The sequence below is a fragment of the Penicillium concentricum genome, assembly GCF_028827145.1.
Source record: "Penicillium concentricum strain IBT 3081 chromosome Unknown utg000006l_segment0_segment0, whole genome shotgun sequence".
In the NCBI taxonomy this organism is placed as follows: Eukaryota; Fungi; Ascomycota; class Eurotiomycetes; order Eurotiales; family Aspergillaceae; genus Penicillium; species Penicillium concentricum.
In genome coordinates, this window is record NW_026622759.1 from 2,712,628 (window position 1) to 2,736,403 (window position 23,776).

The 23,776-nt window shown below is 46.8% G+C and overlaps 10 protein-coding genes across 10 annotated transcripts; 7 read left to right on the forward strand and 3 right to left on the reverse strand.

Annotated features, from left to right (window-relative positions):
* Nucleotides 1–152: 152 nt before the first annotated feature.
* On the forward strand, nucleotides 153–1,401 carry N7517_011261 (uncharacterized protein; the record flags this gene model as incomplete). The annotated part of the gene is made up of 5 exons (XM_056728984.1): nucleotides 153–528; nucleotides 590–641; nucleotides 697–952; nucleotides 1,015–1,224; nucleotides 1,276–1,401. The coding sequence occupies 5 exons, from the start codon at nucleotides 153–155 to the stop codon at nucleotides 1,399–1,401; spliced, it is 1,020 nt and encodes a 339-aa protein (XP_056574799.1).
* Nucleotides 1,402–1,780: 379 nt separating this feature from the next.
* On the forward strand, nucleotides 1,781–2,594 carry N7517_011262 (uncharacterized protein; the record flags this gene model as incomplete). Its single annotated transcript, XM_056728985.1, has 3 exons — nucleotides 1,781–1,806; nucleotides 1,838–2,363; nucleotides 2,403–2,594. The coding sequence occupies 3 exons, from the start codon at nucleotides 1,781–1,783 to the stop codon at nucleotides 2,592–2,594; spliced, it is 744 nt and encodes a 247-aa protein (XP_056574800.1).
* Nucleotides 2,595–4,256: 1,662 nt separating this feature from the next.
* N7517_011263 (inorganic phosphate transporter) lies at nucleotides 4,257–6,173 on the forward strand (the record flags this gene model as incomplete). Its single annotated transcript, XM_056728986.1, has 3 exons — nucleotides 4,257–4,335; nucleotides 4,392–5,822; nucleotides 5,881–6,173. The coding sequence occupies 3 exons, from the start codon at nucleotides 4,257–4,259 to the stop codon at nucleotides 6,171–6,173; spliced, it is 1,803 nt and encodes a 600-aa protein (XP_056574801.1).
* An 842-nt stretch (nucleotides 6,174–7,015) lies between these two features.
* Nucleotides 7,016–8,404, reverse strand: N7517_011264 (uncharacterized protein; the record flags this gene model as incomplete). The annotated part of the gene is made up of 1 exon (XM_056728987.1): nucleotides 7,016–8,404. The coding sequence occupies one exon, from the start codon at nucleotides 8,402–8,404 to the stop codon at nucleotides 7,016–7,018; it is 1,389 nt and encodes a 462-aa protein (XP_056574802.1).
* A 1,023-nt stretch (nucleotides 8,405–9,427) lies between these two features.
* Nucleotides 9,428–10,240, reverse strand: N7517_011265 (uncharacterized protein; the record flags this gene model as incomplete). Its single annotated transcript, XM_056728988.1, has 1 exon — nucleotides 9,428–10,240. The coding sequence occupies one exon, from the start codon at nucleotides 10,238–10,240 to the stop codon at nucleotides 9,428–9,430; it is 813 nt and encodes a 270-aa protein (XP_056574803.1).
* A 966-nt stretch (nucleotides 10,241–11,206) lies between these two features.
* Nucleotides 11,207–14,019, forward strand: N7517_011266 (DUF323 domain protein; the record flags this gene model as incomplete). Its single annotated transcript, XM_056728989.1, has 7 exons — nucleotides 11,207–11,505; nucleotides 11,570–12,249; nucleotides 12,310–12,525; nucleotides 12,586–13,483; nucleotides 13,535–13,770; nucleotides 13,824–13,905; nucleotides 13,953–14,019. 7 exons carry the CDS (start codon nucleotides 11,207–11,209, stop codon nucleotides 14,017–14,019), a joined length of 2,478 nt encoding a protein of 825 aa, XP_056574804.1.
* A 184-nt stretch (nucleotides 14,020–14,203) lies between these two features.
* N7517_011267 (aldehyde dehydrogenase family protein) lies at nucleotides 14,204–15,742 on the forward strand (the record flags this gene model as incomplete). Its single annotated transcript, XM_056728990.1, has 3 exons — nucleotides 14,204–14,623; nucleotides 14,685–15,569; nucleotides 15,629–15,742. 3 exons carry the CDS (start codon nucleotides 14,204–14,206, stop codon nucleotides 15,740–15,742), a joined length of 1,419 nt encoding a protein of 472 aa, XP_056574805.1.
* A 317-nt stretch (nucleotides 15,743–16,059) lies between these two features.
* On the forward strand, nucleotides 16,060–17,121 carry N7517_011268 (uncharacterized protein; the record flags this gene model as incomplete). The annotated part of the gene is made up of 3 exons (XM_056728991.1): nucleotides 16,060–16,128; nucleotides 16,193–16,436; nucleotides 16,508–17,121. 3 exons carry the CDS (start codon nucleotides 16,060–16,062, stop codon nucleotides 17,119–17,121), a joined length of 927 nt encoding a protein of 308 aa, XP_056574806.1.
* A 1,093-nt stretch (nucleotides 17,122–18,214) lies between these two features.
* Nucleotides 18,215–20,815, reverse strand: N7517_011269 (Tetratricopeptide-like helical; the record flags this gene model as incomplete). The annotated part of the gene is made up of 4 exons (XM_056728992.1): nucleotides 18,215–19,109; nucleotides 19,168–19,509; nucleotides 19,560–19,716; nucleotides 19,882–20,815. 4 exons carry the CDS (start codon nucleotides 20,813–20,815, stop codon nucleotides 18,215–18,217), a joined length of 2,328 nt encoding a protein of 775 aa, XP_056574807.1.
* Nucleotides 20,816–22,282: 1,467 nt separating this feature from the next.
* Nucleotides 22,283–23,643, forward strand: N7517_011270 (uncharacterized protein; the record flags this gene model as incomplete). Its single annotated transcript, XM_056728993.1, has 2 exons — nucleotides 22,283–22,301; nucleotides 22,361–23,643. 2 exons carry the CDS (start codon nucleotides 22,283–22,285, stop codon nucleotides 23,641–23,643), a joined length of 1,302 nt encoding a protein of 433 aa, XP_056574808.1.
* Between the last annotated feature and the right edge of the window lie 133 nt (nucleotides 23,644–23,776).

Sequence of the window (23,776 nt, forward strand, 5' to 3'; positions counted from 1 at the left end):
AAGAATATCGGAACAAGCCGAATAGATAGAGAGTGCATTACACCTTACCTGGTCATTGTTGACACCAAACACTCTTGATCACCACATCATTTCAAGATTCTTCAATACCTTTCTTTCCCTCTTACCTTCTGCTGTACCCTCATCTAACCAGCATGCCTACCAACTTTCCCACGTTGAGGTCGCGTTCGCGCAGACGTATTGCAGACCACCTACAAGCCCGCAATCAAGTGATCGGTGCGGTAACTCAAGTTTACAACCGGATTGAAAGGTATAGCTCTGCTCAGGTTGACCCTGCGTCGTACAAGTTTCTGGGGATCGATTTTGGATTGCTCCAGCTAGACGAGAATGGAAGTCATCTCCATCCCACAAACTACGATCCCTCTGACCTGACGTTTTTCGAACCTCGAGGGGCCTCGTGGGTTCCCCCTGTTGTCATTACCAACCCCAACTACGCGGACCACCTGAGGGTTCTAACTGAGGAATGGGACACTGTTCAAGATCACCTGTTAATCTTCTATCCCAGGCATCGTATGTCTTTTCAGCGGTGGAGTGGATTTTTTTCAGTTTCGTCGACAGTTTTACCATCCAGGAGATGGTCGAGTCCCACCTAACCTCAGACAAATGTCGCAGTGGCTAGAGAGGTAAGAGATTTTAGTTCTTTCCGATATGATAGACATGCTAACGTACGCTTCATAGCGGTGATATGGTGCCATCAGTTGTCGCTGACAAGTTTTACTCGGCTATTTTCGGATCAATTCGATGGTCACTATCCGCCGCATTTGTGCCAAAGACACTACTGTATCCGTCCGGGGTACCCCCGCACACTATGATCATGATTTTGATTGGCGAGCAGCCTAGCGAAGAGCTATTGCGGGTAGAGGTAATGACTATTACCGCAGTTATGATCACACGGCTGGAAGGCGAGGAATCGTTGGCGTACAACACCATCCCAGTGAGCACAGATTAAAGATGCCCTTATACGACTCAGGCTAATATAAATCTATTACAATATAGGTTATGGCTATTACTATATTCGGGCAACTGAAAGCTAGAGTGATCGAAGCCCACACCAGTCAACAGGGGGTTGTTATCAAGAAGGCGCGGCTTTTTGACTTCTCGACGAACGAACTTGCGAACAAAAGTATGAACATCCTACTCGGATTCATGTGCGCCGACCTAGTCGGAGACCCTAAGGGACCCATCTTCCTCCCCAATATTGTTGGGGTTTGTACAATAGCTGCGACCGACTGGAGAAAAGCACTGACCATGAATTAGGGCTCGCCAAAAGCCGATAAGTCGGAGGTAGCCAAGGGTGGAACGTTGCGGAAGCTTTTCGGGAAGAGGCGCCCTCGAGCCGGGTCAGATGCAGAGTCGGAGTTACCGGAAGAAGTCCTCAGATAGCCAACGCTGCAGCCCAGTTTTTTCTGTCCAATAGCGACAGTGATTGAGTAATTCTGCTGGGAATATAAGCTAGTGCAGTACTCCCTGCCGGCTTGCGCCGATCTGACTGAAATAGTGAAAATAGTATGCATTAGCGTTGACCTGTATCGCAGTTCATAGCGACCACCAGGCTTCTATTGTTAGCATGATTTTCTTACTTATTATAACATAATAATTAATCGAATAAGCACTTATAGATATCATATATAGAAACCTCGCTTTGTAGGAATTGGGTGTTCGTTTAGGCCTAATTTCCAAGTAGCTATTTATCGGCATCTTAAAAGACGCCTCAAAAGACAACTGTATTCTCGGGGTTATCTGATCCATAAGCTGGGACGTGATGATCTCACTATCGCGGCTGCACAGGTAAATATGCTCAGCATCTGGTCACTCACAGCCTCTTGCTGGAAGTTGACCATGTAGTTGGTCAGCATCTTGCGGCATTTATGGATGAGCCAGAAGGCATGATGCACGTGTATAAGTGGCTTGTCGGGGCTCAACTCGTGTATGTATTCAACATCAGGCCGTGTCCTATCTCCGGCATCAGCTTTTATGCTCATCTCAACCAAATCCCGCGTTTCACCCTCTTTCTCCGTATATCTTTCGCTTTTGTAACAATTTTGCATATGGCGCAGACACTCATCATCGCTCTGCGGTGTGTTCCTCTGGGTGATCTGTGGGGCGTAGAAGGTAAATGCATGGGCTCGGTGATTATTTTTATTTCGACATCGGGGCTCGCTATAGCCTGTGACTTGCTTGTGCTGTTGTTGCCAATGAACATTATATTTCTTGCTATAGCCAAATCTAGCAAGGAAGCTCGCCTTGGTGCTTGTACTTTGCATGGGGATTTTGTAGGTTCTCTTGTCCTTTTCGTCGGCAATGAACAAAATGAGGTGGTTATCATCTATCTCTTTGGTGCGGTTGTGTAAGTATTTGCTCTCCTAGTCATCTTCCACTTACAGAATATAGAACGTCCATTCCCACGAATGGTGTCCATGATAGTGGCCCTCCGACACCCGGATGGCGCCACTTGGTATTTCTCTGTCGTGATGGCATGGTCGGCCACAGAAATTAGTTCCATTATCCCTCTTTCTCTCCCAGCATTGCGAGCTTGGTTCAGGTCTGAACAGAAATTGGTCGACGATGAACCATAGCGATTCAAAGAAACCGGGACGGTTGGCCTTCAATCAATTTCCCCGTAAGGCAGCTTATATTTGACGGACATGATGTTCATGAGACAACATTCGATGTGGACTGATGGGCAGATCGGAATCAGGAGACGCTTAGGGTTGTCAAGGATGGGCGGGTTCGAGTTGAGGATACGGTTCGCGTGGGTGTTGAAAGGCCCTCGTCCCGGTAGACGAGATTACGGTTATAGGGTTGAAGCAACTCGGCTTAGTGTCTACTGAGGGAATCGTTAATCAAAACAGATGTAAATGAATACTTCAATATGGTGGAACATGAGAAACAACGCCTTGCCATCCTTTCCGCCATTCTATGAGCTAACCAATGAGTAACTGTTCAGTTTGCTCGCTCTTTCTGTGAGGCTGTATCACTTGGGGATGTCATCTGAACGTTGGTTCTGTTCATGTCGGGTAGTTTGCCACAAAGTGTGGTGAGAGGCATAGGGTCCGTCTGATGGATGTATCCATTTGGAGAACCGGGTTGAGGCACACCATATCATACGGCCATTGAAGAGAGACTTTGAAAAGAACTAGTTTTAACTAGGCATGAGATAGGTTTCACCTGAGAAGCCTCCTCGGGGATAGATCTATGCAATTGATTCGTTCTTTAGAGAAACTTGATGGTCATGCGAGCCCAGGCTAAATTGGATCTTGAACACGCCCCAGATAAGTGGGTCCAAAAGAAATTCCAGGTATTTTTATATTATTAATGTACAGTATCAGTCGACTTCCGCCTGGGCACCTGGGCAGACGTAATTTACTATATTGTATGTAGTATTCATGTACATGGCACGTGGGCAACGTTGTTCTGTTGTACTGCCATCAGTTTGACTGTTCTGGGCCAAAAATGCTGGAACCAGTGAACCGGACTTGAGACTCACCTACCATTTTTTTTTTCTTTTTCTCGCCACCAAATCCTGGCCTCGAGATAGCAAATTCCTAAGTAAGTCCAATAAGCGCACGTGCGCTCGCCTGGAAGCACCCGACCTTCCAAGCAAATCGTGTAAAACAAGCGATAATAAGAGATAATAAGAGATATTTTCTAGAACAGACCTCAGCCATACGATAGAGACAGTCCGGGGATGAACCTCTTATACACCCACGTGTGGACTTACTGTGCTCTCATAGGTGAAGGTGGGCCGTGCGCCCCCACACCCGCCAAGAGCCGCAACTGTCCAATGGTCGAATCCCTGTAGCCAATCAGAGATCCATTTCGACTAAATTCCACTAAATCTATACCTAATCTGGACTCCTTCCATGGCATGTCAATTGTAAAAAGTTCCGCCCTGATGGTTGCCAAGATATTCAATTTGCTTGAGACCGTAAGCTTGCGGAAACGAGGCTTCTTGGCTAGACCTTGTTACATTTACTTTTCGCCAAGCCCACGAGGGCCGATTGATGGGCTCCCATTGCGAGTAGGACCAGCACGTGTGGCCAGAATGTCCCAAATGGGAAATTGTCCTCGGACGTTTGCTACACGCCCTAACGTACAGAGAACAGAGCCATATTCAATTAGAATCTTCCATACATAAAAAGGCACTCTTCTCTCCTTGGCCTTTGTTTTCTCTTCATCAGCGCCATTCAGTACTAAGCTTTCCCTTTGAGACTAAGCTTTGTCTTGATACCATCAAGATGACTCTTCACCAATACGATTACATCTTTGCCATCGGCACGTTGTTTGCAATGCTTGATGCATTCAACAACGGTGCAAGTGAGTATCAGCCTTATCTTCTTAATTGACCTCAACTAACCTTGGGATCTTTACAGACGATGTTGCCAATTCTTGGGCTACCAGTGTCTCTTCCCGCTCCATCTCCTATCGTCAGGCTATGGTCCTCGGTACCATTTTCGAATTCGTCGGAGCTGTCGCTGTCGGTGCCCGTACCGCTGATACTATCAAGAACGGCATCATCCCCAACTCAGCCTTCCAAGGCAATGCCGGTGTTCAGATGCTCGCCTTCACATGTGCCCTTGCCGCTGCATCCTCATGGGTGATGTGGTGTACCAAGAACTCCGCCCACGTCTCCTCCACCTACTCTCTCATCTCTGCTGTCGCCGGTGTGGGTGTTGCAACTGTTGGCGCTTCCCAGGTTCAGTGGGGCTGGAACGATGGCAAGGGTCTCGGTGCCATCTTCGCTGGTCTCGGCATGGCTCCTGTCATTTCCGGTTGCTTCGCTGCTATCATCTTCATGTTGATCAAATACACTGTGCACGTGCGGAGAAACCCTATCGCCTGGGCCGTCTGGAGTGCTCCTTTCTTCTTCCTGGTTGCTGCCACCATTTGCACACTCTCCATTGTCTACAAGGGTTCCCCCAGTCTGGGCCTGAGCAAGAAGCCCGGTTGGTACGTCGCTGCTGTCACTATGGGCACTGGTGGTGGTGTCTGCCTCTTGTCTGCTATCTTCTTCGTTCCTTTCCTCCACTCCCGCGTGATCAAGAAGGACCCCTCTGTGAAATGGTGGATGTTTATCCAGGGTCCTCTGCTCTTCAGCCGTCCCGTCCCTACAGATTCCGAGGTCTCCAAGGTCCCCAACTACGCTGTCGTGCAAGATGATACCGAGGAGTACGAATCTCACCTGCCTATCGATGAGAAGGAGCCCAAGGTCGGTGCTGCCTCTATCCCTAGCTCTACAGAGGAGCGATCCGTTGAGAAGCTCGAGGCCAATAAACCCTCCTACCGCGAACTCATGGCCCAGTCTGAGGACCGTCACAACGCCAAGCTCCTCAAGAGCCGTGGTCCCATTGGTTGGGCTATGCGCCTTCTCCGCGACAACCCCATGGGCCCCGGTGAGATCTACGAGATCCGCAACATGAAGCGCATGGCCAAGCGTCTCCCCGCCATCATCACTGTCGGTCTTCTCTACGGTTTCCACTACGACATCCACACTGCCCAGAGTGGTAACGAGGGTACTCCCGAGGGTGATCGCATGAAGCGTGTCTATGCCAACGCCATCAAGTACCCCAACGAGGTCGAGCACACATACTCCTTCATCCAGGTCATCACCGCTTGCACTGCTTCCTTCGCTCACGGCGCCAACGATATCGGTAACTCTGTCGGTCCCTGGGCTGCCATCTACTCCGCCTGGTCCACCGGTACCCCCGCTGCCTCCAAGTCCCCCGTGCCTATCTGGCAGCTTGCTGTTCTGGCCATTTGCATTTCCATTGGTCTTTGCACTTACGGATACAACATCATGAAAGGTAAGCACTTCCTCTTTTCCCTTTTTCCAATCTTCATTTTTACTAACTGTCCACTTAGTCATGGGTAACAAGATCACCTACCACTCACCGTCCCGTGGATCATCCATGGAGATGGGCGCCGCCATCACGGTGCTGGTCTTCTCTCAGTTCTCCCTGCCCGTTTCCACCTCGATGTGCATCACCGGTGCTACCGTCGGTGTTGGACTCTGCAACGGGACTTACAAGGCCGTCAACTTCCAGCGTGTCGGTCTTTTGCTGTTTGCTTGGATCATGACCATTCCCATCGCTGGTACCATCGGTGGATGCCTGATGGGCTTGGTCCTCAACGCTCCCCATTTCCTCACCGTTTAGACATTTGTTTTGTTTGGCATTTTTGATTCCCCCGTGAAAATTTTTGAATAGCGCGCATATTTTACTTAATTCTTCTTTTGAAATACCAATTTAGATTTTGGACTGTCAATCATTTACAACACATTTTAGAAGATTCAGTAATGGCTCATGTGCACTATTATTGGAAATAGCAGACTTTAATAGAGACCAATGTTACAATATGGCCTTCAACGTTCTATATGATAAAACAAGAACAGTCGGCCGCTTATGCGGTCTTGTGATGTCTCTTTAGTGGTCTTCTCAAATATTATGTTTGGATGCCTTTTTTATGATATTTTCTCCCCGTTTTATACAACATAGGTAGACGACAGAAAGGAGGAAGCTTGATTTCTGAAAACGACCATAACCTGGGAAATAAAAAATAATGCACATAAATTCCTCTTATAAATGGGCAAGGAAAAAGCAAAAGCAAAAAAATAGTTTCCCTGGGAATCGAACCCAGAACCTTTCCGGAACATATGCTAATTGCATTTGTTAACGGAAAATCATAACCGCTAGACCAGGAAACTGTTCGACCACTTGGGCCAATTGATGGAAAGAAGACCCAGATTTGCCATTATGAGCTAATTTTTATGTTCATCCCTCTTTTTCGGGCTTGGAACAATAGCATAATATTTTTCCCTATCTAGAGACGAATTTACGGATAGTTCATTGTGATCTGGTAGGCTTAACTACTTTATTCACTTCAATACTCAAATCAAGATCGAAAGAAAAAGGATTACATCCAAACAATTCATACATATATTCTCACATGCAGTAGTTACATATTCTGGATCCATAGTCTGTGATTCTCAATCCCAAACTCACATCTCCTCAGCAACCTTGAGCAACTCATATCTTTCTCTTTGCAAGTAATCATAAGTGACAATCTTATGACGAGCATCCTGTTCGATAGATTCCCATTCCTCGAGAGAAATAATGACCTCGCCATCCTGTTTCGGAAAAATAGTCATCGGGCGGCTACGTTTTGCCAGGCCGACCTTGAAAAACCCAAGCCGGAACTGGGTCTGCTTTGTCGGTTTGTGAGGAGCTCCAAATACAAATGGTTCTTTCGGACGTTCGTAAGGTTCTCCATTGAGTGCTGATGTGAGGCCCATCTGGAAACATTCTTGTCTGAACCGGTCCCGGGCCGACCCCGGCTTGGGCATTTCGTACGCAGCTTGATCACGCGGAACTTTGGCTGGAGCTGTGGTCGGGCCAGTGGATGGCTCTGATTGTTGGGGCTCATCAGGGATGCTTGGGACATTTGCTGCCATCTCATCTGTGGCACCATCTGTGTTGCCATCTCTGGTGTCATCTGTACCATCTGTAGGGCCTCCGCTGGGCTCGTCTTCGTATTCATCCTCAGTGTCGGTATCGGTGTCATCTCCAGAATCGCTCCAAGACTCGTAACCAAGTTCTTCTGCGAGGATCTTTCCAAGAACCTGGTTGTGCGAGGCCGCCTCATTATCTATTCCTTGCTGCAGATGCTTCTCGTCCACCTTTCGTTGAATCGGCACCTTACACCGGGGCTTTCTGATTTTAGTAAGCGGACGTTGCTTGATCAAAGGTAGTTGCAGTTTGACGAGAGCCCCCTTCCAAGTCCTCGAATGTCGCTTGCGTTTGACTTCGGTCGAGACAGAGTTGTTCTCAGTCTTGTCGAATTTTGTGTGTAACGCGATAGCGTCCTCATGAGCACGCAGTCTCGCAGCCCGAGTATGCTCACTGATTCCATGCCTGGTGACATCCAGAAAAAAACTCAGGTCCTGACATTCGACGCCCTCTTTCGGATCCATGGCGCAAGGGTTCGCTTTCACAAAGTGCTGATGAGCTTTGCTCATGTTTCCGCGCAGAAACTCAACTCGACCCATCCAAAACTCACACTTGGCAACGAGGAGGGGATTTTGGGATCTATTTGCAGATTGCCTGGCGAGCTTGACCATGACCTCGGCTTCGGAGGGATTTTGGTTGGCGATGAAGTTCGAGGCTGGTAAGAGATAAGAACCAACCTCAACCCGATGGTACACATGGAAGATGTCTCCCGTAGTCATCTCAATGGACATGCTATTGATGATAGCTGCAAGAGCCTTGAGCTTCTGTTCTCGCAAAGCGCGGGCTTCCAGTATGAGCTTTTGCTCCTCTTGAGAAGAGAGGGGAGGTTTGGTCTGCCAGGAGCCCCCGGAATTTCTCGCGTGGGGTGTGTTGTCGGACATGGTCGAAAGACTGCTTTACCTCACAGGCCTTTGAGGGGTTGATCTTGATACGTTTGTGAAGTATGATATGATCGGATTGTTGCTGGGCATGCAATTCAAAAATCACTGTCAGATAAAAGAGATGGAAGATAATATTGATATTTCGGGTGTTGATGAAGGAAGATAGCAACCAAGCGAGAAACAGTGGCCTTTATGTACATGGCAGACGCGTCGACAAGAAAGACAACAAACGCGTTGAAGGGCGTTTTATCAAGACAAGTTTGAGACAAAGACAGTTATCTATAGGGATACCAAAACCTGAGTAGTTCTTTCCTTTGTTTCTTTCAATCCCATTGTTAACCTCGCTGAAACCGAAACGGCACATTATATTACTCCGTTCGTTTTGTGTAGCTTTGGCTTAAGCTGTACAAACTCAGCAATAGATCAAGATAGTGAGTTTCATGCCCATGTAGTAGGAAGCATTCTCTACCTATGTAGCCCCAGAGAAGTTATTTTAGCTAGGTCAAAATATACTTACGTTGTACTTAAGGTAGAAACTGTGGCGGGTTGCCAGTGGAGAATTAAACAAATGTTATTCTATTACAATTTACTTGAAACTGAAGGTCAAACTGTGGAAATTTGGTTTATGGTAAAATTCATTTGAAACACTATTCATCAGCTTGAGAACATCACAACAGGGTATTCCCATAGAAAAATATTCGCACTTTTTGGGCTGATCTACTGAAGTTGAAGAATGAGCATGAAAAGCGCCCATTTACTATACCCGGCGGCCCCGAGCAGCATGCCCTCACATGCCCCTCAAGTAACCCAACTCTCGTTATTCCCCCCTTCCAACCTGATTCCCAATCTCCATCTGACATTTCCGGGACTACTTCGTCCTGACTACTGTGTAACAGTGATCAAACTGGACACGAGCTGGACTGCTTATTGCGAGAGTCATGTATCAACGAATGAACTAGACGGAATACCAAAGTAGCGACATCAAACCAATAGATACATTCTGTAGTATTTCAGAGATTGGCTTTATTTTCGAGATGAGTCACTATCTTCCCAGTCTAATAATGCGTGGGTAGATGCTGCCGCCGAGTGATCAAACTCAGCAGCCTCTATGTGCGTAAATCCAATGATAGCCTCCCGTTGAAACTCACGGGCCTTTTCGCTGTAAACTGGTATGTCCAGTGCTCGCGAAAGCGACCAGTAAGCCTCTGGGAACCTTTCAAATTTCATGAGGTTCATACCTTTGATAAAATAAGTAATGCCTGCAATAATGCTAGATTCTGGGTTATCCAAGACGGCATAGCACGTGTTAATCTGCACAACGGCCTCTAGGCTCGTCATGGACTCTTCATATTGGCAAAGAGAGTGTTGAACGGCAGCAATAAAAAGTCGACATCGCATCTCATCAAGTTCGCACAGAAAGGGGTTATGGCTAATGACCTGCGAAGCAAGCTCTGTTGCAAGCTCTGGATCACCACGTTGCCACCGCTCTTCTGCGTCTACTAGTAATAGACCACTGTATGAACAGAGCCAGATATTATCGATAGAGGTTGGCGTTATTTCTGTTGGCGAAATTGTTCTAGGAATGTCAGATGGAGATTGGGAATCAAACTGAAAAGGAGGAATAACGAGAGTGGGGTTACTTGAGGTGGTATGTGCGAGCATAAAATCGTGCTCTACGAGCCGCGTCCGAAGATCGTACACTGCATTGATGGCTCGAGACAATTCTTGTTCTAGCTCGGCTTTCTCGCGGCTTACTTGGTCAAGGTTGGTGTAGACCTTGGAGGTGGACCGTCGGGACTTGCTAGGCTTGCGCAGACGTCGAAAAATGTTGGCCATTTTGGAATGGGAATACCCTGTTGTGATATTCTCAAGCTGATGAATAGTTTGTTTGAGATGGTTCTTTCGGGGTTTATATACTGGTCCGTCGAGCAATTGCCGGGGTAGCTTCCAAGGACAACTCCATACTGATGAAAGAGATCATTGTTTGGTGTAAGAGATCATTCAATGCTGCTTCTTTGAAGACTACTTCATTGTGGTGAAGACTAAGAAACATTCAATGTTGTTGAAACATGCTTTTTCACAATCTTTTATACTCAACATAGACTGGCAACATCTCTAAGAACAAACAAGAGTGGAGTTGCCTGACTTTTATGGCAATATTATGCAAACTAAGCAAAGCTTACAAACAGACAAACCCAGCAAACACGACAAAGCAAACATAGCAAACTTTACAAAAGCGACAAACACATACCTATGACATCACCAATCCCCATCTACAGCACCTCTACTGGCAAGATGCAACCACAAAGTGGAATACTCGGTGTCAGCATGGTTCGGGTTCAGGTGAGTCAACTTTTTGTCTATGATTTGTCCAATCTGACACTACAGATCTTTCCGCAATAAGCCGCTTACACGGTCAGGCCATGAATCTAGACTTGCGGGGTCCTGTTGCAAACATGCTCAAGACAAAACCGGGTTAGAGGACCAATCTGCATGTTTAATCACATTTATAAAGTCTGCATAGCGCGCCTAAAAAGAATGAAGTTCTTTCCACCTTCCTTCCCTACAATTTCCTGTAGACCAGGTCGTCATATAAACTACCCGTGCTGCATACCCGCTCTTGCCGTTCTCTAATAATTTGTCATAGAGATTTAGAACCTTGGGAGGCTTTTCAGGTACTGATCCCTTCAAGTGTTTGAAATTCATTGCCAAGGTCTTCCACTTTGTCTTACCCAATACCAATCTCTACTTGCCTTTTTCTTTTGCTGCTTTCGTTTTCTGAACTGACATACCCTCCCAGTCATGTCTCCTACGGCACTCAGAAACGTCGACACGGTAGAAATTGTGAATATCCACCAAGATGATATGGAATTCTCTCTAGTGGATGATATCTACAAGAATCTGGACCCGCCAGCAGGCAAACCTCGCGCATTCCCTACCCTCCTACTCTACGATGCCAAAGGATTGAAGCTCTTCGAAGAGATCACTTACTTGGATGAATACTATCTCACCAACACGGAGATCGAGATTTTGACAAAACATGCGAAGAGGATAGTTGCACGCATTCCGGAAAATGCACAGCTGGTGGAGCTCGGCAGTGGGTCCGTGACCCCTACACCCTGGAACCAGATGATCTTGTCCATTCTGATAATTTTTTTATTTTAGAAACCTGCGCAAGATCGAGATTCTGCTTCGGGAGTGTGAACGAACCGAAAAGAAAGTAGATTACTATGCTTTGGACCTTTCACTGGTGGAGTTACAGCGAACGTTCTCTGAAATCTCACCCGAGAGCTTCATCCATGTAGGATTCCATGGTCTCCATGGAACATACGATGATGCTGTCGGCTGGCTGAAAAGGCCAGAAAATCGGAAGCGACCCACTGTGGTCTTGTCGATGGGATCATCCATGGGAAATTTTAGTCCTTCGGGTGCTGCGGAATTTCTTGGTGGTTTTTCCAAGCTGTTGAGCCCATCTGATTTCATGCTTATCGGACTGGATGCATGCAAGAACGCGGAGAAGGTGTTTAAAGCCTATAATGATGCCAAAGGCATTACTCGCCAATTCTATGAGAATGGTCTCCTGCATGCCAATACGGTTCTTGGCTTCGAGGCCTTCAAGCCTGATGAATGGGAGATCTTGACTGAATACGATCCCCGTGAGGGCCGGCATCAAGCATTTTATGCCCCGAAGGTTGACGTAGTCATCAATGGGATCAAGATTCTCGAAGGAGAGAAGCTCATCTTTGAAGAGGCATGGAAGTACGGTCGTGACGAACGGGATGAGCTGTGGCGCAATGCAAACCTCATTTCCCAGGTCGAATTTGGAAATTTGACAGATGATTATCGTGAGCCATGACATTGTGGTTGAATCGTCACTGCAGATTTGCTAACTTGTTTTTGAACAGATCTCCATCTGCTATCACCCGCTGCGCTTGATGTGTCTATGGATCCCTCGAAGTATGCAGCCCAACCGATCCCGACTATCGACAACTTCCAGTCTCTGTGGACTGCATGGGATCTCGCGACTAAAGCCATGGTCCCTCGCGAGGAGCTTTTATCCAAACCAATCAAACTTCGAAATGCGCTGATCTTTTATTTTGGCCACATTCCGACATTTTTCGGTACGTCTCCAATGTTCAATATTGCTTATCATGTTCACTACTAATCATGCTGGAACCCAGATATTCATCTGACGCGGGCTTTGCAGGAGGAGCCTACTGAGCCTAGTCATTATAAACTGATTTTTGAGCGCGGCATTGACCCGGACGTCGAAGATCCACAGCAATGCCATTCCCACAGCGAAATACCTGATGAGTGGCCGCCATTGGACGAGATCTTGGACTACCAAGATAGAGTACGGAATCGTGCGCGTTCAATCCTACAAGAGGGATATGCTTCGGAAGACCGCGCTCTTGGGGAGGCTCTTTGGATTGGGTATGAGCATGAAGCAATGCATCTCGAGACTTTCCTCTACATGCTACTTCAGAGTGATAAAACTCTTCCTCCCACAGGAGTTGATCGCCCAAATTTTGAGCAAATAAGTCGCCAAGCGAAGAGAGACGAAAAGCCAAACAAGTGGTTCAGGATTCCACAGCAGACTATCAAAATTGGATTGGATGACTCCAACGAAGAAGTCATGCCAAATGAATCTTTTGGATGGGACAACGAGAAGCCCCAAAGAAAGGTCACTGTGCATGCCTTTGAAGCTCAAGCGAGACCCATCACCAATGGTGAATATGCCAAGTACCTACAAGTTAAGGGCATTCAAACATATCCCGCGTCCTGGGTGTTTCACCCGGGTCAAGACAAACCAATTTCCAAGGGCATCGGTTCCTCAGGCGCCCATGCCGGTTCGAGCTCTAGTACTGCGACATTTTCTCTGGAGGACTTCACAGTTCGAACTATGTTCGGACCTGTGACTCTTGAGGTCGCAAAAGACTGGCCATTGATTGCTTCCTACGATGAAGTGGCGAGCTATGCAAAGTGCATGCAATGCAGGATCCCCACATTTGAAGAGACCAGGAGCATATATCACTACTCGGACCAACTCAAGAGCCGTCGAGTCACGGATGGCCACAGGTATGAAAAGAAGCGTTGTTACGGTATAGCAGAAACTAACTTATAAAACAGGAATGGAGCCAATGGGGTTGCTAATGGTATCAAACCCAATTCTACTGATCATACTGTTTTCCGTGATCTCACTGGTTGCAATGTTGGCTTCAATAACTGGCACCCTGTTCCTGTCACGCCCAATGGGGATCAGTTAGCTGGTCAGGGTGAAATGGGAGGTGTTTGGGAATGGACTAGTACACCATTGATGCCGCACGACGGCTTCAAACCTATGGACATCTACCCTGGATACACATGTAAGTGATGCCCAGAGCATCGACACCAACTCTAAACTAACTGACCTCTACAGCGGACTTCTTTGATGGAAAACATAATATCGTTCTCGGAGGCTCCTGGGCTACTCTGCCTCGCATTGCTGGCCGGACTACTTTGTGAGTATAGGCCCTATGATATTTCCGGACCAACTAACACATTTTAGTGTCAATTGGTATCAGCATAACTACCGCTATACATGGGCGGGTGCACGTCTAGTTAGAGATCTATAGATAGAGTTCGAGCAATGTCAAAATGAGCCCCTAGAGATGTCCAGGGGGCCAAGTGGAGTGCCCAATGACCTCATCCTCCCGATAAGAGATAAACCGTGGGGGGTGTAACGTGACTGCCCCTCATCCCTTCCCTAACATCGTCTCCAATTCCTTGTCTTCTCTTCATATTGAATTAATACCTTGCATGATGTCGCTAGAAACTATCAAGACTATCTCCCCCGCCACCAATGAGCCTGTTGTCACCCGCACCGGTGTCTCACCGGAGGACTTGAAACAGATCCCCGTGAACGCCCAAGCAGCTTTCCGGTCATTCTCGCAGTCCACAACTTTGGAGCAAAGGCAGAAAATTGTGGAACGTGCCCTTGACGTCTTGGAGAAAAAGCAGGATAAATTGGCACGTGAGATTACCGAGCAGATGGGCCGGCCCATCGCCTATACTGGTGTCGAAGTTGCAACGGCCATCAAGCGCAGTCGTTACTTGACCCGTATTAGTACCTCCGTGCTAGGTGAGCAAGGAATTGTGCCCGGAGAAGAGGAGAAGGGATTCAGACGGTATATCAAGCGTTCGCCTGTCGGCGTGGCGCTGATTATCTTCCCGTGGAACGTGAGTTCAATTTCGTCAAGATATTAATATACCTGCAGACTACTGATAGGTTTATACATAGTACCCCTATCTCACTCTTGTCAACAGCCTGATTCCCGCCATTCTTGCTGGAAACGCTGTTATCCTCAAGCCCTCCCCCCAGACTCCAACAATCGTCGAGCAGTTTGCCTCTGCTTTTGCCGAGGCTGGTCTTCCCGAAAACGTGCTTCAATTCTTCCACTGCGGATCTTTCACATTCATTGAGACCTTGGTGCGATCTCCACTGGTGAACCACATCTGCTTTACAGGTTCCGAAGCTGGTGGCCTGGCAGTGCAAAAGGCAGCCTCTGATCGAATTGTGAATGTTGGTCTGGAACTTGGCGGCAAGGACCCGGCCTACGTACGAGACGATGTAGATCTTGCCTGGGCCGCTGAGGAAATTGTGGATGGCGCTATATTCAATAGTGGACAAAGCTGCTGCGCAATCGAGCGTGTCTATGTCCACGAGAAGGTCTACGATGGGTTCATTGCCGAGGTGAAGAAGGTCCTGAGCAATTACCGTGTCGGCGAGCCTTCCGATCCCAAGACCCAAATTGGACCTGTTGTCTCTACGCGCGCGAAGGAGGCTATCCTTGCGCAGATCGAGGACGCTGTGAAGAAGGGTGCGAAGAACGAGACTCCTGCCAATGAGACCTTTGAGAACTTCCCTCCGAATGGAAATTATGTCAAGCCTACCCTGCTCACCGGCGTTAATCATGATATGGCCGTGATGAAGGATGAAACCTTTGGACCTGTAGTTCCTGTTATGAAGGTCTCGGGTGACGACGAGGCAATTCGTCTGATGAACGATAGCGACTTCGGACTTACTGCCAGTGTTTGGAGCAAGGACGTTGCGGCGGCCGAAAAGCTGGTTGAATGTGTTGAGGCTGGCACCGTCTTCGTCAACCGATCTGACTTCCCTAGCCCCGTAAGTGCGGCTATTTCCATTTACTATTGTCACCCTTCGCTAATTGAAGTGCCCTATAGGACCTTGCTTGGACAGGCTGGAAGAACTCTGGCCGCGGTGTTACCCTGAGTCGATTCGGCTTTGAGCAGTTCGTTAAACTGAAGAGCCACCACATCAAGGATTACCCCAAATAAACATGTGCATGTGATATAAGTTACAATTTGTCGGCCAGGAGAATAGAATTTATCACGTAGATTACTATTCCGCACCCTTGAGTACTACATACGTACCACCTCCGACAGATCCACTATTTCTTTCCCGGGTTCGATCCATTTTAAGTAACAAACTGGCGGGTTTTGTCTTTCGCCGGCTATTTTAACCCGTTTTAGTAAGGTTTGATCTTCAAACAACAGGTGTATTTTTAGACTGCCAATGCTCCCGAGGTTTGATTCACTTCACCTGTTATTATTCACAATCGAAATCAGAATTCTCACCTCTCAAGCCCATCGTCATGTCGTCAATCCCACTGTCAGAGGACAACCCCTTCCAGTCTTTGATTGCGGAGGCAAACAACGATTCGGTGAGTAGATGCCCGAATTGCGAGGTAATATCAAATGTTTAACCCCTTTTTATTTTGATAATAGGCAACACTACAATCTCGTTATGAAAAGCACCGAGTGGCTCGCAACAGCCAGCAAAGTGCAAAGATCCTAGCAGACAGCTTTCCTGGCTGGTCCCTTGACGAGATTTTGAAGCGACTTGATGGCCCTGGAAAGGAAGACGGATTTGTCGACCCTCGAAACTGTCTTGTCATCTGGGCCAGACCCTCGCCTCAAGTTCGTAACCTGATAACCTTTGTTCAAAATGAGTTGAAGAGCATTTCTCCTTGTAAGTTCAGCAATATATAATTCTCTGAGGAATTCCCCTTTTAGCCATTTGTTTCGCTAACATGACCATAGCACTCTGGCTCATGCCACCTGAAAACCTTCACATAACTATCTTGGAAGCTGCTCATTCTCTGACAGAAGAGCAAATCGAAGAACTTGTCCAAGCCCTCCTGTCGTCCAAGGACGTCACGTCTAGAGATATTGCAGCGTATCCACGCAGCCACCCTACACGTCTCATCAAGCCCATGGTAAGCTTTGATTCCGCTGCACTGGCGCTCAGCTTTGTTCCGGCTGCCGGTGAGTGCCTAGAAGCGGAATCTAGTGGCGATAACGAGCAATACTCATACCATCACCTTCGCGGAGATGTCTTTGACATGGTCCGACAAACCAAGGTTCCTGTGGCTTCGCGTTATATTGTTCCCTCGGCACATCTCACTATCGCAAGGTTTATCTCCCAGGACGGGTTTACGGTCAAGGGATCAGATGGGACAGAGACGGTTGATCATTCGCGTGTCAAGTTGTTGGTTGAGAAAATTGGTGAGATTAACCAAAAGTTGGAAAATGAGTATTGGCCCAAGGAAGGTGCCATCAAGGAGGGCGGTGAATGGATTGTTGGGCAAGAGGGCTTGGTCATTCGGAGAGGCCGTGTCTGGTATGGAGGCGGCGAGTATGTGCCGCTTGAGTAGATATTCACTTGAGCAGATCAAACTTTATTCTCCTAGTTCTATAATTATTTTGCATGCGTATTAAGCGCAGCGATTCTCATAACTATGTAGACCTTCCTCGATGACTCAGTAGCCAGCTACAAGCCCGGAATTCATCGATTAGGGCTTAGGGTCATTTTAAGGACAGCGTGACATGGGCCCGGGGTGTTTGATAGTGGTGTTGCAACGCAGAACAAGGGACGCCAGAGCATGCTATTAGCTGCTAGTCAGATACCAATAAATGCAAAATAGTATGTGGCAATGATGTTGGGCCATCTCTAGTTTCCCCTTTCCAGCAAATCTGTTAGGTGCCTGAGGCACCAAGCACATCCAGGTCTATATCACGTGGGTCACGTGATGGCACGATTTTTCAAGAAAGGATATAAAGAGGCAATTCAAACGTTATTTAGCATAGAATGCTATATTAAATGGTAGAAATTGATTTAAAATGCCCGCTGCATCTACTGACATCAGATAAATAAGCCTTGGTGAGCGTCAAGCCGCATTTAGGCTTGGTCCCACTTTGTGCTCGCTTATAGTGCACATTTGGGCAAAATCTCTCAATAATAGTACGGCCGGCTGGCCCAATGGCAAGGCGCTTGACTACGAATCAAGAGATTGCAGGTTCGATCCCTGCGTCGGTCACTATCTTTTTGCTCATACTTTTTGTATTTTTACACTAGATAATCTTTTTGCTAAGTGATTTAGTGAGTAATTGTGGTGTTGGCACATCGAAATTTCATATGCAGCATCATGAGTTTGCCATATCCATATAATAAATACACTTCGTTTTATCTACAGGGTTTGAGGGTCCCAATTGAGTCGGTCTTTTTGAAACATGGTATTTGGGGGGGGTTATTGGGCTAGAAACGCTAGATGGTTGCTTGGTGGGTGAGATTTATACGAAAGTCTAGTCGCTATATTCAGTGGATGTGTGTCATTCCATTTGACCTAGATGTACCTTTGAAGTAATAAAAAGAGATAGAGTTGTAGCCAGCCTGAGTAAAATGAAGCGGGTAGAGCAAGAATATATTTCAGAGATCCATAGTTGTTCAGCCCATTGGGCGTACGACTCTTACCAGAGCATCCATCCAACCAAGCTCTCGAAGCAGTGATCATTCTCCTCCGCCAAATTACTTCTCTCGCTAAGCTTATTGCGCTCATTCAGAGCTTCAACTTTGAGCTGCTCGGCAGAAACAGCATTACCCAATCGTCGCTCTGAGCTACCAAGAAACCACAAGGCTCGAGCGAGATGCCCCTGCATTTCAGAGACCCCTCGGCTCATGTCAACAATTGCGCGAAGCATTTTCGCGGCTAGAACATTCTCGTCGGCAGCTACCAACATCCGAGCAACAAGAAACATGGAGTCAGCTACTCTAGGTCCTTTGTCACCAAACAGACCTCTGCGAATGGAAATAGTTCTAGAAGCAAGCTGCTGGGCCTCTGGCTTCAGCCCCTGAGCATACTTGATCCTCGCCAGAAGAACAATATCTCCACTGTGCTTGGGGTATTTGGAGTCAATTATCTGTTCTTCGGTCAGGTTTTGCAACTCCCAGCATTTCTTCAATGCCACCAATGCCTCCTCTGGTTGTTCAGCGCGGAGATATGTCATGGCGTAGATTGCATGTGTTCTGGCCATATGAAGCGGGTTGTGTGCGTTGTGAATAGCTGCCGCCTTTGAAAGATATTGGAATGCTTCGGTAACCATTCCTTGCTCGGTGTAACTGCAGGCGATCGAGTCGTACACGTCTGCAATCGGGGGAGAATTTTCTTTTTCTAATTTCTCTCTTACGGTTAATGCCCTTTGATAGGCACTCAACGCAGAGTCTGGTTGGGCCAAGTCTAGTGCAATGTGACCTAACAGCCGACAAGCATGCGCATAATTCCGAGTGGAGTGGCTGATCTCAAGAGAAAGACCATATTCAAAGAAGTAGCGTGCAGTCGTCGGTTGTTCGCGTTCCCAAAGGTATCTTTCGAAAGTTAGATCCAGAGAAAAACCTCTTAACCGGAAGAACCAATTCAACTCACGTTCCAGCGCGGAAAATCAACTCGGCAAATAACTCCACGTTAGTGGTCTTGAGCGAGTGCGTCTCGACCAATATCATAAGCCTGCTGACATGCGGTAGAATTACGCTGCAGGTTTGCCATAATTTCCATCCGTGGCCTTGCTGATTTGTCCTTTCGATCCACGAGTTCGGAAAACTGGAAGACAGCATTTGAATTGCACAATCCAAGTAAATCAGTACATCTACCTCAGGCAAACGTGAGAAGACAGTAGATTGGATGAGTCGGTGTAATGTGATTGCTTTCATTGCGGGTGATCGGACAATCAGCGATGCTCTTGTTAAACTGATGATGGCATCACCTAACCTGTTCATTGTGAGCAATACAGAATGTGTTACATAGAAATTGAAACATACTCGAAATCGTCCAACAAAAAGCTTAAACATGGCTCAGTAATGTTGGCTCTTGGGTTTGAGAGTAGCCATTCCGGTATCGCGTCAGAGTCGAAGAAGGCAAGCATATTCAGCAGCATCTTCCCTTCAGTAGACAACGATTGGAACGAAACATCCCAAACTGTGTTTCACGTATGTTCGTATTGTAATGGCACCGCTGATCTTGCGAAGATCTTTGCGGCTGACCTTTTGTAAACAGGCAGCAGCTCCTGGTAAGAATATCCACGTTCATTTATGAATTCGCTGAGCTGGACCATGGCAAGGGGAAACCCGTCTAGTAGCTCACACAACTCTCTCGCAGCTGCTGCATCCTCTTCACTCGCTGGCTTCAAACCAGTCAACGAGAAAAGTACCTCTGTTCCCGTCTCAGCTGCAAAACATTGGAGGTCTATCAAATCGGTGGTACGCTTCGTTGCAACCGAATGCGAGCGACAAGTGATGATCACAGACCCATTAGTGCTGGCTGGCCAAAGTTGTTCCAAAATCTTGTGATCTTCAACATTGTCGAATATCAAGAGAAAAGTTTTCCCTGATACATTCAGCCAGTCTCTCACTTTCTGGATCGATTGATATTCATCTTCTGTATCATCCGCTTTTGGGACACCAAGCTTGGATGCGAATTTTGCCAAGGCTTGCGTGAATTTGATTTGTGTCTCCGAGGGAATCCAAACAATCACATCAAATAGATCTGCTGAAGTGTTGGCGTAGTGCAGGGCAAGTTGTGTTTTCCCAACCCCGCCTGTTCCATAGATCGAGACAACTTTCATGCTCTTAGTGGTTTCGTCTGAATCGAGCACGTTCTTCAGGATGTCATTCTCGAGTGGTCTTCCAAAAAACCTGTTGTTGAGACCGTATGGTATCATATAACACGGAATATTCATTTCCTTGGGTTTAGAATCCTGGAGGAAACTCATTGCGTCGATTGTATCCGCCGAGTGAGTCTCCCTGGAAAGACGTATCATGTCGGCTGTTTCATCCACAACCCTTGAGTAGTGCCGAATGTTCTTCATCACTTTGGGAAACTCATTGCTAAATCTGGACCAGGCGCTTCGACTATGCGCTATGTTCGGGTTATTTCGAAAAAATGCAATGGAATGAGCGCAGAACAGGATTATCTCTGTGTAGGTTGCCACGAGAGCTTCTTCCAATGCCTTTGTGATTGGCAACTCTTGCTCATATTTGCGAAACCTTGGTAAAGCTCGGCCTAATTCTTCGAACATATCAAGTAATTCGGGAAGAACTGGTCGCGCAAACTGGTATAATCAGCATCCGGTATCCCCCAAGTTCGTTTGTCTCGGCGGGTTGTTCGCTTTTCTACCTTTAGAATTAGTCTTATAGACCCCCAGATAATTGCTGCGACTTGCCCCTGCATCCCCAGAGCCAATGTGATGACTGCCGCAAAATCATTGAGACTAAGAAGTATTGGTTCGAGCCTGCGCAGGGTTCCGATCCATTGGCTAGAAACACTGGAATTGGCCGGCGCAAAATCATTTATTTGTTGAATAAGGTCATCCGGACTGTGAATGCTCCCGACATCGTGATCAATAGTTGGGCCTTTGACTCCTCCTTTTCTCAACTCTTAATAATATCTATCAATGGCTGCCTGCCATATCGGACTCCTATAATTTTCTTTTGGGCTCTCTTCTCGAATGTCACCAAGAGTCATTTTGGGGTTGAGAATGTTGAAAAAAGAAAAAAGGGTTGACAGGTGAAAACAAAAGTGCGGGGTTGGTCTCGGTGCGTGCTGCGTACTTTTTCACCCTAATCATTTTCTTACAGCAGATTGTTGTGTGATATATTAATTATATGTTCTAGCGAGGTAAGTGTACTGGTTAGAAGAATTTCTGAAGTTTGATAGATTTTTAAAAAAAGAATCTGACCCATGGTCCGTATAGGGACACAGTATGGGGATTGCAAATGCACAGCTAAGTAAATGTCATAAAACGCTTATACAGGAGGCACTTTTATGTTATGCAAGGAAATCAAAAGGAGCATATTGAGACAATAATATTATTCCGTAGCAAGAAAAGCCGTTCTAGCCGGCAGGGGAGGGGTGGATTCCTAGTGACGCCTTATTAAATGTTGCTCATCACACAAATTGTCCTCACTGCATGAAGTCCATGGGTCATTAACCATGGATGTGTATGTATCGAGTACGGAGTATTATTCAACATTGTACGCCCCTCCTAAGTGTACGCTCCTCCTAAGGGTCCTATATATCTCGGGCTGATCGATCAAGTTATTTTCATTTGCAACATGACTAGTTTTGCAAAAATTATCTGGACATGGTTGACAGATTCTCTTGTACAAGATGAAACTTGAGCACCAGGGAGCATACATGTTCTAAATTCAGATCGACAAGCCACAGATACTTGATCAAGAAAGGCTCGGTCCGTTATAGGACGCTGTTTTTATATGACAACCAATAGTCTTCTCTTGTTGATCATTTGACCCACTGATCCATAGCTATAAACCTCCGTAGCGATTATGCTGATTTGCTCTATATAAGCGCCTATGCATTTGCAAGGATTCGCTGAATTCTGAAACGCTTGATGTTGTGGTCAATGCGGGCTGGAGAAGTTGGGGGCGGAAATATTCAGGGTGCTGGCTAATATCACTTCTGTTATATCCAGCAGGAGTCAAGAACTTGTTTCACACTTTCAATATTGCTATAATAGCGCCCCACTATGGTACCCACCAAATTCGGTTAGTAACCCAGCTGCTGCTTCTAATTCACGAAGGCTGTTTATTGAGTGACTTGATAGGAAAACACAAATCTCGCAAAATATCTATCAAAGCCTTTTTGGTTTTCGCTAAAGACTCGCATAATGACTTGCGTAAAATCCAACAACCCCGGGTCAAGCTACGCGGCATTGATAAGACGCATACCAGTATCGATATGAGCTGGTACGACAAATGGCTCTCCCAGCAGCTTAAAAATCTACCTCACAGCCTGGTGCAACTCCGAGTTGGGACATGCAGACTGCAAGACAAACGGAGCCTGGTTACTCTTTTCGAAGGCATTGGGGACTTTGCGCGTGGGACTGAGGGGGTCTCCATCGATGAAATCACCGCATATTTGCGAGAAACTGGAGTCTTTGATTACAGCGATGAGCTACAGGGCCCCCAGACACTTCTTGTATTTGCTGTCCTAGGTTGGCGTTCTATGTTGTATCAAGCTGCTTTCAATGTCTGCTCGATCCAAGAATTAGCTATCCATCAGGACTCCGACCAACCTCAGTCAGGCCTTGTCTTTGATAGGGATAGAATATCGGCTGAACTTTCCGACCGTCCACTGTCTGTTCTCCTGAAAGCTTTTGGGCAACTTTTGCCGGCGCGGTCCGCAAATTCTCCCTATCTCGCAAGTGAGACCGGAAGCATGGCGTCGGTCTGGCAGCCCCTGCACCCCGAAGAAACAAACGCATACCTGCTTCATGTCTTGCTTCATGTTACTATACGATGGGTCGATATACTAGCATTGCACCTTGATTATGACAAAGCCACCAGAACTTTATCGCTCTTCAGATATCCGTCATTTTGTCTTGAGATGCTTCAATCACGCGGCTTGGTCTACTCATTCTCCAGTATTGACAGCTCGCCCATCGATCCTCGTGCCAACGAAGAAGATATTTCACAATTCCTGCAAGAGGTACTTTTATCGTATCGTCTTCTTTTTGCTCAGTCGGCACCGTCAAGGAAACTTTTTCGCCAACTTTATACGATGCCAGATATGCATATCCACCGAACCGACTCCCTGCTTTTTCATATATGCACACAGAAGCGGATTGGTCAAACCTTAACAATACTCCCGACTGACAGGCCACTTTATTTCGCTGCTCGAGACTTTCCCGTGCTGTATGACCGGATTGAGCTTATAGCAAAGGATCTGAGAGATGCAAGGCCAAGCTCAATCATCGGTCTCATAAGGGATAGGCGTAACGTTCTGCAGTATTGGACATTTTGGCTGGTAGCTATCTTTGGCGGCATCAGCATTGTTCTAAGCTTGATTCAAGTCATTTTACAGGCATTATCAATGATGCAGGTCTGAGTTTGGAGATGCATCAAAAATTGTGTCATTTGTCGTGTTATTGATGTACGTATAAGCGATTTGATAATTAATACTTGTTTTCACAAGTCGTTACACAACATGTAAAAACGGCTGTTGTACTGTGGATGTTAGG